This window comes from Chaetodon trifascialis, chromosome 10, assembly GCF_039877785.1.
Source record: "Chaetodon trifascialis isolate fChaTrf1 chromosome 10, fChaTrf1.hap1, whole genome shotgun sequence".
NCBI classification, from domain to species: Eukaryota; Metazoa; Chordata; class Actinopteri; order Chaetodontiformes; family Chaetodontidae; genus Chaetodon; species Chaetodon trifascialis.
The window spans coordinates 23,011,868-23,029,256 of NC_092065.1; the positions used below are offsets into that span (position 1 = coordinate 23,011,868).

Here is a 17,389-nt window from a genome sequence, read left to right on the forward strand (position 1 = left end):
GCCTCCTCAGACGTGACAGCGACGGTACTGACGCTGAACAAAGTAATCCTTACTGCCATGATAGTCACCTCTGACTATTACAGATACAAGCACATATAGAATAATTAGGATTACTGTAATCACCAGATTTCAGATTACCAGACAAGTAAAGTTACAGTTATGAGTATTAGCCAGTAGAAAAGAGTTTTGGATGAAATATGTGGTCGAGTAAGTCCATGTTAGGACGGCTGGTGGTTCTCTAGAACCGCTGTAAATATTAATATACTTAATAATAATAGTAATTCGTATTATATTTTTACGTTATTTAGTATATTTACAGTTCGCTCGTCGGTGTCCTGTCGTGAAGCCTCTTGATGCTATTATTTTGTAGTTCAGATATATGACCAGTAGATGGCGGCAGACGTCCACACCGCAGCCGCACACTTGCTGATGGACGTGCTGTTGCATCCATCATGACACCTGACCATGCTTCGTCGTCACAGATGATTAAAAACACAACATAGTAAAAATTATTTGAAAATGATTAAAACGTGTATCAGCTCTTGTCCCCCCCCCCCCCCGCCCTCCTTTGTTTTTGTTCTCCAGTTCCTCCTCTTCTCCATCAATGCATCCTCCCTCCATCCTCCCTCTCATTGAGAACACTGGTCTCCAGAGGTAAACCCCGCCCCCAAAACACACGCCCATCCCCTCCTCTGACGGAGGAAAATTCAGTTAAGGTTGCTATAGTAACGGTACCACTCCCTCCCTGCATCACGGATAACACACACAATGGCACACACGAAAAGTATGAGAGCGCAACACAAAGGAGGCAGATTAAAAACAAGAGCCAAGAGTCATTTTCTTTCAAACACTTTCATTATTTTCTCCACACAACTCAAAAACCAAACAGAGTAATTCCCAGAAACTGAAAGAAAGAAAGAAAGAAAGAAAGAAAGAAAGAAAGAAAGAAAGAAAGAAAGAAAGAAAGAAAGAAAGAAAGAAAGAAAGAAAGAAGAGTCAAAACTAGAGAGAGAGAGAGAGAGAGAGAGAGAGAGAGAGAGAGAGAGAGAGAGAGAGAGAGAGAGAGAGAGCTTGGCATGCTGTAGCATGCTGCGGACTAACAGGGTGGCGCAGGGCATTGTCACCAGGCTGATGGCATACAGCGGAGCTTCAGTCTGGGACCCAAATGAAATGAAAATATATTGTCCTGCCTCTCGGGGTGCAGGCACGTTAGACTGTACTCTTGTAATAATGTGGGGAAACACCAGAAATGAGCTTAGAGCCGAGTTTGAGTTCCAGTCCTTAGTTTGAGAGACGCCGTCGGACAGAAAAACAACAGCGAGTCTCCCTGCCCCCTGGAAGTTGTTACCGATGGCAACAGGCTGAGCCATCCCATTCCATCATGTGGAAGACGGAGGACACACACACACACACACACGTTCAGACGATGAGCGTTCATGTGGGCACACACAAACAAACAGGTTTGTCTGCCAGATGGGTTTGAAACCCACACACACATACTCACACACACTGCATCTTCACTTGACTATAACAATAGACACATTGTAACTGGTATATGTGAACTTTATTCTGTCTGTTTGTCATTCAGGGTCTTGAGTCGGTGGAGGAGAAGCTGAGGAACAGGGATCCTGACCTCCATCCTGGCCACGACAACAGACTCGCATCACTTCGCTAAAATCCTTTCAAACAGTTTGTTGTCGTCAGGCTGCTCGGAGTATCACTTAGCTCCGCATAGAGACTTCAGCTGGTCTCTTTTAACCCAGAAAAGATCAATAAGAGTCCATAAAAGACATTTTGACTTTGCTGTTTTATCTCAGCTTTATGATCGGTGCCAAATAGGCTTCTCTCCAGACACTGCTCCTATCAAAACTGAACATGTTGCATGTGCTTCTGAAGCTTCTTTCACTTTCAGATTCAACGCACAACTAAGATATTACAGTACATATGCATGCATCGTTGTACTTTTATCAATTTGCGCTACAAAAGCAAGGCAAGTGGCGACTAGTATTATTTTCAGACATCTTGCAAGTATAGTATAAAAGATGTAGTCGTTGTCTTTGAGTTGAGTTTTGAGAGAAGCAGTGGGAAAGACTGATTTATCAGTATGATATTGTCTCTAAAACCATATTTCTGGTGATGCACATACAGGCTTTGCTTCAGTGAATGCAGCACTGCCTCTAAATATCTCTGCTAGTGGTACAGTAGGCGCAGGGCTTTGCCAAGGACGGTCTGTCTTGAACTACCACCAACTCAGAGGAAGCTCCATCCTCTGACTGGTGTGTGTGGAGGTGGGAGAGAGTAGGAGAAAGAGATAGATAGAGCACAGCTGTCAGATGATGCTAGTAGGCTAGATGTGGATTAGCAGTGACTGTGCCCTCATGAGATGCTCTGGTAAAGTTCATGAACAGCGTGAAAGGCCAGTGAGCTACTTGGAGACCACACACACACACACACACACGCACATGCACAATCATGGACACGCACACATTGCTTGATAAAGCCTGATACATGCTCACAAAAACCCATTTCCACACATGCACACTGCAAACATACTGTACATACAGCATGCACTCATTTGTTCACACAGCCGCACACACACATACACACACGTACGCTACCACTCCAAGCATGAGATGAAGAACGAGGGGAGACAGACATCGGAGTGTGGACGAATGAATGAGAGGGACGGGGTAAAAGCAACGAGTGTGCATGTGTGTGCGGACAGGGAGCCATCAAGGCAGCACACACTCACCAGTCTTACATGGACAAACACACATAAACACACACCTTGAACCATCAGTAACAACACCTGGGCAGGCAGAGGAACCAAAAGGCAGGAGTTATATAAAGAGGAGTGGAGGGTTACAAAATAAAGAATATATCCATCAACATATTGTACATGAGAGAAAATGTTAATAAATAAATTATAAGTTACAAATCTGTTGAAAACTATGATTTGAAGATGAAAAAGTCTGTCTCATCAGTCCTGTCTGCAGACAGTGGAAGCAGACATCTTGCTGTAGTGCCAGCTGGAGCTCTCGTGGCCTGGGGATCAGACCGACTCAGCCCATTTGAGTCTATGCGTGAACTACAGAAGTTCACTGAAGTCCAGGTTCTGGACTATATTATCTCCCCGTAGTCCAGTTACCTGGACTGCTTTAACCCTCTTTCGTCCACTTCTTTGGGCTATGCACTTCAGCATCTCTTTCACAAAGGCTGGACCGAGCTTAGCTGAGGTTAGCCCGGGTACGCCACCTTTAGCCCAAATGATGGCGGGGCCCTCCTTGGTCCTAGTCTTCCTTCAGCCAGGTGCAGTCCTCTCACCAGGAACAAGAAGGAGCAGCAGATTATTTGTAATACTCATATGAATTTATAGTTGTTGTAGCATAGATAGGCTGACTCTGAAAGCGGTGCTGTCTTTAAATAAAAAAGTGGATAAACAAAATAGCCACTCCAATGTTGAGCAGAATCACCATGACAACGAGGATAGAGCTGTAGGCCTGCGTGGGAGAGAGAGAGAGAAAAGGGGAGAGTGTTGATAATAAGGACACACACACAAACCTGCTAATACATACACACAGTAAAATCCATCCCTTTACTGTTTTAAGCAAATCAATGCACAACAACCAAGACGCTTTTTATTACCACAGCTGGTCATTAATATGTCAATAAATGCAGTATAAGGGGAATAACTGAAAAGAAGCTAAAGTGGAGCACAAACCTCCAACCAACCAGTGGTTAAGTGTAGGTGGTAAAGTGTTTTGCTTTAATACAATTCAAAGGACCAAACCACTATTTTCAACATAAAGGTAGTGACTCTCCTCTATTTCACCGATGCATTCCTGTGAAATTGTTGGTGAGTGAAGGATTTCTTGTTGTTGTTGAAATAATTTCACACTTTTAACGTCACAATCATCGGACCTTGAATAACTGCATACACATCAATCATCCCACTGCTGTCAGGTGGATTCTGCTAACTGTCACTTCAGCTGGAGCAGGCGCTTTCACTGGGTCAGAAAATCCCACAGCCCAGGGGTTTAGAAAACCTCTTGGAAAAATTACAAATGAACTCAAACACATGGGTGTCAAGTTAAATACAATGCTATGACATTTTGAGGATGCAAGGTTTTCAGCTGGCAGGAGCAATATTCTCCCGTATTGAATAAACACTGATACTGGTTTTCTTGCTGCAGGATGTTGCTAAAACTGATGAGTTTGGAGCTTGTTATGAGATCATTGAAGCAGCTTTCATCTGAGAGGCCCAGTGAACCTGTATGGGATCAGCTACTCACTATTGATTGGATGGAGCCAAATTGTGTAACGCCTTTTAAGCAAATACAAACATTTTTGATTTCATCCTAAACTAGACAGTTAGCGAAGCCAACACCAGGTTCATGTAGGAACACTTTAGAGTTTTGATTGCTATCATGCAAGACAAAGTATTGCAGTAGTCCAGACTTGAGGAGACAAAGTAATGTTGTTCAAGCTGAAAGTTGAAGGGGCAGAGCTTGACAATGTTTCTTAATTAATTATACATATATATATATATAAAAGTACTGAATAAGTGACGAAAGATGTTTCTTCAGTTCAACCAGGAATCAAAAAGTGACCCCTAAAGGTTTCTGGGTTAGAAGCCAAGGAACCATTGCACTGTTTTAAAGCAATCACAAGAACTTCAGCTTTGTGATTTCACTGCAGGAAACTATGATGCCCCAGACACTAATCTCATTAAGAGAGTTATGTAAAGTAACCACATTTTAAAATTCCCCATTTTACAAATACACTAAGCTGGCATAGCATTGTTAAACTGACTAATAATATACCGAAAAAGGAGCATGTGAGGAGAGAATGACGCAAGTACCAGGACGAAGCCTTGAGGAGCTCCACAGGTCAAAGGAACACTATTAGTCACTTTGTCAGTGATGGATATAAAAAGGTAGCAATTAGATAAATGGAGAGAAAACCATTGAATAGCTACACATCTAACCCACTTCCTCAGATGAGCTAATAAGATATTAATACTATATAGATTCACATTTCACTCACTGATTTCTGGTAAAATGTCACAAAAAAGACTGAATTATGATGCTGTTAAATATTTGCAGCGTCTTTCTGATGTGACGTGCATGGAGATAACACCCAGCAGCGATGATGATACATGTGCAATGATGAAGGAGCAATTTGCATCTTAAGAGAAATAATACAATCCTGTGTTGATCCCACAGGGAAGCCCACCTTCTCTGACAGAGTGAGGTCAGAGTGCAAGCTCTGCTGCAGAACAGCAGCCTGGAGCTGGTGGGGAGTCAGCGTCTTGTTTAATGACACTTCAGCAGATGCTTGGTGACAACCTGGGTCATGTGGGTGAAGGCCAGACTTTCGGACCACCTGTCCACTCTGGGTAATGTGAAAGTGAATCTAGTATATTCACTGACAGTATCATTGATTTTTTTTTAATCTCACACAGGATACCTTAAATATTGTCTCCCTTGCTTGAAAATGACACATTTTACTAGTATTTACATAAAGTGTGTTGTGATCTTATTAAAGGATTTACCAAAAGAAGAGGTGCAGAAGACCTATGGTTTTAATTAAGTCTACCTCTAAAATCATTTTAACAATAGCTGCAGTGGGAGAGGGAAAATGGGACTCTGAGTAACACTACACTGATATTAAGCAGCATTAGTGCAACATTGTTGTAAATGAATCTGTCCAGAGTGGCTGCTAACAAGGTTTCTGCTGATCAATCCGGTGATAGGCTTATCACAGATCTGTGTGTAGATGATTACCAGACCAGGAGGGTTAAATCCTCTGATAATAAGCCTTTTCTACCTCTATTTAATAAGAAAACGTGTCATGTTTATATATCCATTGCAGTACTGTAGCACAGTTCCAGATTTAACAGATATTCATATTTGTTTTCTGTTCTTTTTAAACTCGAGTTTCTCCTTTACAGACAGTTAGTTGATTAGTGAATAATTAGATTATTTCTCAGTCTAATTATTTCAATTGTCCCGAAGGAGCATAATCATTCAGTTAGTATTTTCAAAGAGCAAACCATATGGGTGGGCTCAGTGGTCCTCCTCTTAAATGAACAGTTTGAGAACGTTGAAAAAAACATTTTGTTACTATTATGTTGTTTGCTTAGAATTAGAAGATTGATGCAACATTAATTCAGTATATGTACACTAGCTATGAAGCAATAGCCAGCAGTCGATTATTTTAGCTTGCAACTTGTCATTAGCTAATGGCTGCAGGCTACAATTTCAGATTAGTGTACAGATCTTCTCATTTACCTTTCAGCAAGAAAATGAATAGGTGAATTTCCAAATGCTAATGCACAAACTGCTGCTTTAAAAATTCTGAAAATGTTTGGCCCAGGATTCAAATGAATAATAATAATTTAATTTTGTCCCGGGAAACAAGGTCAGTGAAACATATACCTGTGAAATGGGACATTGCTAGAAAAAGGCGAGTAAGTGTGTCCATGCTGTGGTTTGGCAGTGAAATTTAGAGAAGCATCCCCCCCACACACACACACAGATTACGTTGATAGGTATTAAGCAAATCTCCGACTGCCTTTTCATAAATGTTGTCCTTTATTGATAATATGTGATTCTGAAATCGATGCTTTCTGCTACATAGACTATGTAGACTGCAAATTTGCTACCAAAATGCTGAACTTACAACCTCTTTTTTGAAGAGCTACTGTTTACTTTTCAAAAACACATCACCAGAGCTGGTTTACTTGTAATCCGCCTGGTGTGAATTCATGAAAATGTACAGAGCAGAGCAGAGCTCAGAGATAGTTCAGATCAAGTTAAGTACAGTCACAGTACAAAAAGTGTGAGCCCCCATTTGCCGTTCTTCTACCTTTGCTTGATACTACTATGGACTATTTTGCTGTTATTAATAGAAAAACTCAACTTAATCCTTCCACCAGTTCCCTTGACCCTACCAAACATCTTTTATAACAGAATGCTGATTATCCTGAAGATGAAATACTGGCAAAGAGCAAATTGTTTTCCAGCTTACTGGCATATTCCCCTGGCACTGAGAACTGCCATTGTGAAGCATCTCTTGAGGAAAAGTATCTTAGATCCTTCACGCCCAATTTGGGCCAAGTTCAAACAATTATTCAGTAAAATTACTGGAAAGATTTTAGCAGCTATACTGACTCTGTGTCACGTGAAAATGACACTCCCCCCACAGAGTACTGCCACTGCAGAGGGGTGGGACATTAATTACTTCATATACTGGTCCCCTATGCAGTCAAACTATTATCTACCAATGCCTGAGGATAAAGGTAGATACAAGAGGCAGAGAACATGGCATAAGATGTGAGCCTCTCTCCACACACCAGCACACAAAAATGGACCAACTACCTGCATACCATGCTGCAGTACAACAGACTCTCCTGCCCTGGATAGCGTACAACACTGCAAGGGGAAGTCTTAAGCTTTCAAAATAATCCCATTCAGTGGTAAGGCCCACAGTCGCTGGTCTATCACAGGAGGTGGAGGATAGCACCATCCAACTGTGACAGCCGAGCCATGAGAGCTGCCAGTTTCCCCGCCAGCAGATGCACCATGGATGGGACCCAAGACGTGTTTTCTGATGCCAGAATGACCTATAGACCCTCCTCCTGAACGCACACTAAGAAGCAAGGAATCAGACAAACTGGGGGAAACTCATAAAGGAGAGCTCCGGGCCACTGGCTGTAAAAGAAGGCATCTACTCCCAGTGGGGGGTGTCTGGACAATTCTTCCACATTCCTCCCACCACCTGAGACTCGCAAATCCCACCCCAGCTGGAGAAAGTCAGCATTCACCACAGGGTCAAGGAGCACATGGCTGAACCACCTCTGGATTTTCCTCACATGTAGGAACTCTAAGGGAACAACTACGTGGCTTGTGGCCATCATACTCTGCAGACACATAACTGACAGCGTCGTCACCACTGTGTGGGGCGCGATGTGTGACAACAGAGAGTTTAGCACATCCAAACTGGCTGGTGACAGCTTTGCTCTCAGGGTTGTGGAGTTAATTTACACAGCCAGAAAAATTGATGACTCAGTTGTTCACAAGCAAAGATGGAGCGAAATTCACGACTTTGTGAAACACGATTGTATGAAGGATGTGACTGCATGGGCTCAGGAAGACTTCATAAAAGTGTTATCGGAATATGGGGATTGTTTTCACGGACAGCAGGCTTTGCCACGCTGAGCTGTGCTCTGTAAGCAGATGTGTGCATGTCTGTGGAGTGTCTGTTGACATAATTTGCAGCCAGCTCATAGCCCTCTTTGAAGCTGTGTGAAATGATTGCTCGTTCATCACCTGCCATGGCAAGGCCATCTTGAAAGGGCCGGTGCTGGAAACGCATTGAGCGTTGAGCTCTATGTGTCCAAACCCTGAGTCTCAAACCGGTTGCTCTGATATATCACCACTCACTTGCCCTGAAAAGTGGGAGGTTGGTGACAATTCTTTATGGTCAATAATGCACATTTTAAGTGAGAATTTATTACTCGTGAAAATGCGAGGTGCTGCCATACTGTGTGTGTGTGTGGGGGGATGGTCTGTGTGAAAGTAGCTGCAAAATGTTCAGTAGGGGTGAAAGTGGACTGGCTGAAAGGAAACTGATCTTTATGGGAAAAGCTGTTGTGTTCCATCAGCTTTGTTCGTGGGTGTATGTGGAGGTGCAGGGTGCCTCTTCCTGGACTGAGCATCTCAGTGCTGCTGATGACGCTGAGGTGCAGCTGTGCCCCAGGAGGTGTGCCTCTTCCCTCTCTCTGCTTCTTATACGGGACCATCCAGCAGCTCCAGCTGATGATAGGAGGAAGCAGAGACACGTGCAGCCAGATACTCCTGTTCAGAGACAGGGGGAGAACCTGTTTCCCTGTCTTTGTGGACTCTGGTGAAATGCTAGTACGTGGAAACCGGCGCTGTAAGTTTTTGGGGCTTGGAAAACACTGCCTTCCTGTAGGGCTGTAGGGCTAATGGTGGCAAACGTCCCCACCTAAGAGGCCAGAAGCAGGTGCAGATTGCTCTACCAGCATTGCGATGCCCCTCAGATCTGCCGCCTTCATGATGATGCGCGGCAAGTCCTGAAAAAGTTTTTTGTCAGCTGGCATATGGCTGGCTGGGTGGCAGACCCACAGAGAAAGAGAGAGTCGATGCAGTGGAGGCCCTGGCTGCAGTCGGGACATGGAAAGCTGCAGCCTGACCCTTGTAACCAGTCTCCAGGTCTCCCAGGAGCAGAGAAACCCAAGATGGAAGGAGCCAAGCCATCTGACTTGTGACCACTGTCTGGGTCCCTTTCTGGGATGTCTGGGATGTCACCACTGAAGATTAACTCGTCTGCCTCATCCTCCAGAGGGATGCCGATGTAGTAGCCCAGCTTCCGTCACCGCTGCCCGTCCTCTGAAGCTCCATGAAGGCATCCACTCACTGCTGGAGCTCCTTCTAAGGCAAGCAGTTACAGTACTGACAAGTGGGCAGTGGATTTTAAGGTAGCCTGACGTGCTCAGCACTGAGGCAAGCCTTACATGATGAAGGTCTGCCGGAGGGATGCAGATGGTTTGATAGGCGGGGCACAAGAGGACAGCTTAAGAGTGGTGGAACTTCTTCATCTTCACTTCTGTTCTCCACTTGTTGGCTGCTTGATTTAGGAGTAAAGCTCACATACGTATGATGCTTTATACTGTACATGAGAATCTGAGAGAGGCAACTATACAGCGTACAGTGGTGGGACATATGTAAGGGGACTTTTACTGAACTCCAATAGCAACAGCTCTCAGAAGGTGAAGCCTATACAAAATAAAACATTTAGTAGTGAAAGAGCCAAACAGTGGTGACCAAAACAGAGCTGAAAGCAGAGTGAATATTGGACTTTAAGATGTCTAATGTTGCTCTGTGTCTGTTGAATGTGTAAATTGTAAAGAGTGTGTTAAAAATAAATATAGACCACACATTAACCACAACTAATCAGACTGTTTCAACTTGTTGTGTTAGTTGCCTCCAAGTGAGAAAAAACAAGTTTGTCTAGACTTTTCCTGTTCAACACAGCAGAGAGAGAGAAAAATGAATTTTGATTCACTTACACATGCTGTCCTCACTCGTATAAAACTACAGAGATGTGTGAGGCTCTATGGCACAGTTTTAAATTGGCTTATGTCTCATCTGTCTGGCAGAGACTATGCTGTCTGCTTTCTTAGTGACCCCAAGGCAGCACTCTAGGACCAGTGTTGTTCAGACTTTAAATGCAACCATTGAAAATATTATCAGCAGACACAGACCTGCTTTTTATTGCCACATAGACCATGAGGTGATGGTTACAATTAAGGGTCTGCGACGAACATCTCACCATCCACCATCCACTACCCCCATCTCCACAAACACTACATAAAGGGCACAATATTTCCTGCAATGGCACTGAATTCTGGCACAGGAAGAAAATCATTAGGTGTAGAATCAGCTGACGTGGACATAATCCCTTGGGGCTACTAGGTTAGAAATTCTCTATCACTCAATGATATAAATGCTACTAGTAAATCAATATATTCATCACATCTATTCTTTTATGTCACAAACTGTCCTACAACTGACAGAGCAGAGGCTCTGAAACAGAAGCAGTGACTTAAAATCCTTGACACAAAAGCTTGTAACCTTGGTCTGCTTTTTGATCCTCATCTGAATTTTGAGGCTCACACACAAAATATCAACAGCACTGCCTTTATCATCTCAGGAGATACTGCAAAAGTACTGCCACATCTCTTCCACGCAGATACCAAAGGAGACTACAGGACTGTAGTGCTTTCTTTTGTGGTCCACCAAAGATGGCTTTGGACAAGCTGCAGACCAACCAAAATACAGCAGCGTGTGCACTGACTATTTGGCAGTACGTTTTGAGATTCTGCTCTCAAAATGCTCATTTTGAGATTCTGCTCTTGGTTGTCAAATCACTAATTAGAGACTGACTTGCATGTCAAACACGCTTTAAAGACGTGTGCCCACGACATTTGTTCATTCATCGAGCACTGGCGGTTCAGTTGATCCATGATCTACCACGAAAACCGATACAGAGGCAGGTTTTAGTGTCTGGAGCCGATTGCGTCATCGTAACCTGATGGCATTTTTAATCAAAATCTTAAGATATAAATTTTAGATCAAAGTTACTGGTTCATCTGCTAAAGAATTTCTTCATTTTTAACATCATGTTAGGTCTTTACTTTTAGGATCTCTGTCGTTATGTTAGTTTTTGTTAATGTGAATCATGTAGGGCTCAGTCATCTGGGGACACATCTTACTGAGGTGTTGTTCCTGTAAAGCGGAGCCTTTGGGATGCACAGAGGATCATTTCTGTGTTCCATGATGATGACTAGCTGATGTCTTTAAGTGGACACAGAGGTGCAGTGCTATTTTGGTACAGGTTTCATGCTAAACTGGAAGAGTACGCTGTTTTTTCATTTCTGTATAATGCACTTTGTGGTGCAATCTTGCACAAAAAACACACCTCAAGAAAGTTTGATTATCTGATTGTTAAAAAGAGATTGCCTGTGTGTGAATGTGTGTGCATGCATGTGTGTGTGTGTCAGAGCAGCCCCAGTGTTCGCACGGTGTTCGCAGCATTCCCTGTGTGTATTTATCTGAGTGTGATAGTATCTGTGTATGCTGTGAACCTGCCTTACACAAATCTCACTAGCCTCTCTGCGGCTGCAAGCGCACACACACACACACACACACACACATTCACCCCATCTCCACCCCCCCCGCCCCCTTGTCACTGACACACGCCCACCGATTGGCCGCCGTTGAAGCAAGGCATAAGCTGTTCCCTAGCAACAGAGCACCGGTTAACCAATAGGGGGCCTTCAGTGAGGAAGGGGCTAATTTGCCAGTCTGCTGTTACTAAGGTGCAGAGAGGACCACTGGGGTTCTCTCTCCTCCTATGTGTGTGTGTATTTTAGGCTTCATGTTTTCAAGTAGCAGGTAGCAGTAGCAGCCACTTAACTACAAAATAACCACTTCATTCGCTGTGCCAGAGTCATCACACTGCTTCAGACAAATCGGTATTAAAGTGAGCAAGTTGTGTGAGGAGTGCCGAACTGTACTTAACAGTTTATACACAAGTAGAGCATGTGTGTGCGCATGAGAGAGAGAGAGAGAGAGAGAGAGAGAGAGAGAGAGAGGGCTTGTATTCATAATGTGCCCTCTGCATGTCCATAGTGTACCATGTGTGGTTTTCAGATGCTGCTGATTTTCCTGTTTCATTAGCTAATGCTGCGATCGTATTATCATCCAGGATTAGCATGATTGGGGCCATCCACCAGCCTGAGTCAAGACGTAGCCAAAAAAATTATATTATAGCAGCGTAATCCCCCCTGCTCGCTCACAGTACAAAAAATCTTTCTTTATTTCACAAGGTTAAACCTTGTGCCTCTCCCCCAGGATTATCTTAATATGTGGGATAACATTGTGTTATGTCACCAGGGATGGAATGTATCCTCATGAAAGTGGGCAACAAATCCTTTTAGTCAAATCAATGTGTGGCAGTGACATGACAGATATGACAAATGCACCATACAGCTGCTGTCCAGGGTGATATTAAGGCCAAACAGGGCCATGCAGACATTCCAATTACTGAAATTTAACACTGCAACAATAAACATTTTTATCTTAACAATGGAAAAAATTACTTCAGGTAAAGTGAAATGGTTCCTCAGTGACTCTCAGTTCTGTCATCTCTCATCAGCATTGTGTCCAGTTGCAACAGTTTGTCGCTACAGTAAAAAGCTTGAATAAAGTCGCTTTAAAGCAACCTGCCCAGCAATAAACAGCAGCCAAAGTTAGCAGCTAGCTGGTGAACCTGGTGGAGCATCTGGCTGCTGAGAGCTAAATATCTCTTTGGAGAGTTTGTGAGGACCGAAGTCAGAGCTAAAAAGAGAAAGACTGTCGAAGTTACGTTCTTCAGGTGGTCAGAATCACAACTACAGGTCAAATGTTTGTACTGTGTGTTTGTGAAAGTGATCCAATGCAGTGATTTCAGTGTATTGTGTCACACTCAAGTGGCCAAAAAATCAATGAATTCAGTTTTGAGGAAATCTAAGAAAATGTGTTTAAAGATTGCTTTCACAGTTTGGAAAAACTGGACTGGCCTGCACAGAGCCCTGACCTCAACCTCGTCCAACAGCTTAGGGTTATGGACCAGACCTCATCGGCCAACATCAGTGTTGGACCTCACTGATGCTCTCGTGGCTGAATGGGAGCAAATCCCTGCAGGTATCAAAATCTTACAGAAAGCCTTGCCAGAAGAGTGGAGGCTGCTGTAGGAGCAAATTAATTCCTGTGGTGTTGTGCAGAGATGTTCAGCAACAATTTAGCCTTTGTTTAAGCCATCATTTGTTATGTTATCATAATAATGTACCCACCACGCTCGTTTGTGGAGATAGAGCAATGCAGCAACTCCACAAACATCACAGGTTGGCTCTGCAGCACTCAAAAATGTATTTGCTCAAAAATGAATATAATTAAAAACAATGAATGAAATTCATTAAGATTCAAAGCAAAGATACAAAACTAAAAAAGATTCAGCAAGTCGGTGGAGCCAGAGGCAGACTGGCAGCCCAGTCCGAACACCTCCAATATGACCAACGCACCCTCCTCAGAGTATGATGATCGGGAGCATGTTGACGGGAGCTGAGGGCCCACAGTTCAAACTAATGTCGCAGGTCAAAATGCTAATGTTTCAGAGGCATCACATGAGTGAAAGATGAAAATGCTCTGTAGAGCTGAGGGGAACTGGAGAGTTGCATAATAATTCTCTGCAGGCTCATCATTACAAGCAGGTCCTTCCACACATAGCCACAAAAGTGGCCATGTGATCCATTGAGAATATAAAAATACTGATTATAGACACATATTTGCACATTTAACTTTGAAAAACATCTGTCTGAACTTATGTGGTTTGAATCCCCCTCTTTGAAATTTCAACAAGGTAATTTCAAGTTGTGCAATTTCAAAAAGTTGATTTGCTCATATTGGATTGCTTAAATTCAGAACTGGCTCATTGTTCAGACCAGGAAGTATTCGCAGGGGTTTGTGGCGTTGTATTTTGTGTCTACAGGATCATTCTTGTAACAGTTTGATACAGCGGCTTCATCAGCTGTAAAAAAAAAAAAAAAAAAGGCCCATAAAAGATTCAAAGCTGCACCAAATGCAACTCTGCACTGATGGAATTTCTGGAAGTTTATAAGACTAGAAATGTGATGTTATGGGTCAAAAGATTGTTCACAGGGGCTGCTGAGGTGAAGACGGTGATGAAGATATTCAGCCTGTGTTGAGCATGGTGAGTGCTGGAAGGGCTGCTTGTTTGCTTACTGGTTTCACATTAAACTCACACTGCCAGTTTGGTATTTTTCTCCTACATTTGAGCTTACACTGCCTGTGCACCGGTAGGAATTTCAGCCAGCGACCATCCGCCAAAGTAATTTAAGTAATTTGTGCGATGCCATGTTAAGACTTTCCCAGCCGTCAGCTGTTCACTGTGCCGGTGGTCTGTTTGCTCTGAAACAAAGATCGTACCCTGTGCAGCTTTAAGTGTATTTGTGTCTAACAGAGTTGTGCTGCTGTGTTCAGTTTGAGTCTTACCGAGTTGCCTTTGCTCTGCGTGAGGCTGTGGTCCTGCTGCTCTGGTGCAATGGGGGAGGACTTCAGAGGGGGGGAGAGGGTGAGGTCCCGACGTAGAGGCCGTGAATCCATCTTTTCCCCCGGTCTGTCCAGCTTGTCTTTACCCCCCTCCCTCCCCTCTTTCCCATCTCTTCCTTCCCTCCCATCACGGTTCTTATGCCTCTGTCGTTGCACTGTGTGCGAGCGCCCCTCTCCGTGAGCATGACTGTGTCCGTGCCTCTCCTCCCCATGCCCATGGGGCTTGTGGGTCGTGGAGTCTCTGGGCTGTAAAGGCTTCATCTCCATCTCATAATTGCTAATTTTCTCCTCATCCTGCTCCAACAGCCGGCCTCCTCTGCCGTGCACGCCCCTGTGCCCAGATGTCCATGAAGCAGATGAGGAGGACTCCGTCCACCTGTCCCCTCTGGCTTGTCTGTGATTGGATGATCCGTGCTCCCTGGACTTGTGATTGGAGGAGCTATGTTTGTGTCCGTTGGTCCGGCTCGCTCCTCGTCCGCTGGCCCCACCTCCTCCTTTTGACAACATCCCTCTCCTCTTGTCCTCGCTCCAGCTGTTGGCCCGTGGGTACTCCCCCCTCCCTCCTCCTCCGCCTTCACCTGCCCCGCTTCCTCCCTCCATCAACACCTGGATCTCCGTCTGCCCTCCTCCCCCACCTTTCTCACCCTTTTCTCCTCCATCCTTCCCCCTGTCCCCGTGGTCCACAGCGCTCTGCCGATGGAAGCGGGCACTCTTGCTGCGCTGGGAAGGCCGGGCGGGGGGAGGCGGAGTGTGCGGCGGCGAGGAGGAAGGGGGACTGAGGTCTGGGGTTGCAGCATCATTAGAGGGGTCGTCTGAGCCTGCACTTTTCACATAGAGGTCCGGGCTGTCAGCAGTGCCGGCGCTACTTGACAACCCCTCGCCCTCCACTTCGCTGGACACCTGACGTTTAGGACGCTGCACCTCCATGCCTGAAAAATACAGATGACATCAGAAAAATGACAGACATTTGATGCTCAATGGACATTGTCTCCATGCTGATTGGAATTACTTTAAGCTTGCTTGAATGACAGCAAGTATCAGTGCAGCCAACAATGACATCCATATCATCTGTATGAATATAGGGTGGGGAAGTATTTTTGAATGAAGCTGCTAAGTTAATAGTTATTATTACAGCTACAGAATGAGTTAAACAAGCACCATCTCTGTGGCTGCTGACGGACTTGAGCACTGCAGTATTTCCACCCCCACCCCGGATTCCACTTGATTAAAATATGCATGAATTCGATCAGCTGATGTTGACTGATATATAAGATCTCATCTAATGAAGTACATGGCCGAGCATGTTGGAAACATTTCTTCCAGACAGCAGCGAAAATGAAAAGTCACCTTTGTGAGTGAGTTAATCTAGGATGAGAAAAAGTGAAAAGTCCCTTCCCTGCTCTTCCAAAGAAAGAAACAGTGGGGTGTATGATGATGTCTAGGGTGTATGTATCACATGCTGGAAAATGTCAACACTGATACTTGTTGACATAAATGTCCTCACAATAACATGGAGTTGTTTTTTTTTCCTTTTTTTATTAGCGGCTTGAGAAACAGACAGCCACTGAGAGCAGAATTGATGGCAAAAGAACAATCACTGTCATCTCAGGTATCTGTGTGTAGGAGTGTACAGTACGTGTCATGAAGTCAGTGTGTGTGTGTATGTGTGTATTTGTCACAGCGCTTAGTAGTGCATGTTCTTGTGGGTTGGCTACCTGCAGTGCTGTACAGGTATGAGTGACAGAGGCAGAAACACAAAGCTGGAGGGTGGTATACACTGACCTTTATCACCAACTCACACACACACGTACACACACACTTGTACAGTATGTGTTTGTGTGTTCATGCGTGTGTACAGACACGTTGTTGCATATATGTCTGCTTGGTGGGCGTGTAGATTATGGATGTGCTGCAGTCTATACAGTATGCGTGTTGTGATTTTGCTGAGTGTGTGCGCACCGTTTCCCGGGTGCTGGAAGGAAGGGGAGAACTGCTTGGCGGTGACCCTCGCCATGCGACTCTCTTCCTGGGCTTTCTGAGCTGCTCCTACGGCTGCCTCTGCTTTCCCCTGTGCATGAGCCGTCCTGACACACAAAAGACAGGGAACAGAGTGTATAGAGTACAATAAATACGTCACACTTTATCTTTAAAATAAAATAATAATAACATTTTAAAATGAGAAAAGAGTGGAAAAGAATCTCTGGTAGTGATGTCCTATAAGAAAAAGGTATAGCAGGTTGGAAGACGATAAGGAAGCCGAGTTCATAAGAACAGAACAGAATAGAAAATAGTCCAGAAATACTGAAGGTAAAAAAGAAAAATACAGTAACTGACCTTTTGTAACAATGAAAGTGCCAACAGTGCACCACAGAATTTTTTCACTGATATACAGGTATTTATGGCTTCACCCTGGCTTATTCAATACACACAGGACCCTCAGACTGCAACCAGTTCACCTCCAATAACCCATTCAGGTGTTGCCCAAGCATTGATGAGAAACGTTGCAGTGTGCACCAACACCTTGATGATTGGACGAAAAGTTCAGGAAACTGTATGCAAATTAAGGAGCCTGTTTGTTGTCACAGCTACTCCAAAGGGCTCTTGTTGACCTTGTTTGGACCCATGTAAAAACAAGTTAGTAACCTTTATTATCGAATACACAACCAATAAACCTGACAGGTGGACTCGAG

General features: G+C 44.2%; 1 protein-coding gene across 1 annotated transcript in view; it reads right to left on the minus strand.

Annotated features, from left to right (window-relative positions):
* Positions 1–844: 844 nt before the first annotated feature.
* The window catches only part of jph3b (junctophilin 3b), a 50,184-nt gene continuing 33,639 nt past the window's right edge, over positions 845–17,389 (minus strand). The window contains exons 4-6 of the mRNA XM_070972406.1: positions 16,659–16,783; positions 14,643–15,628; positions 845–3,500 (exon numbers count right to left, since the gene is read on the minus strand). Coding sequence (XP_070828507.1) covers positions 3,420–3,500; positions 14,643–15,628; positions 16,659–16,783 — 1,192 coding nt within the window. The 3' untranslated portion in view covers positions 845–3,419. The remainder of the gene's footprint in view (positions 3,501–14,642; positions 15,629–16,658; positions 16,784–17,389) is intronic.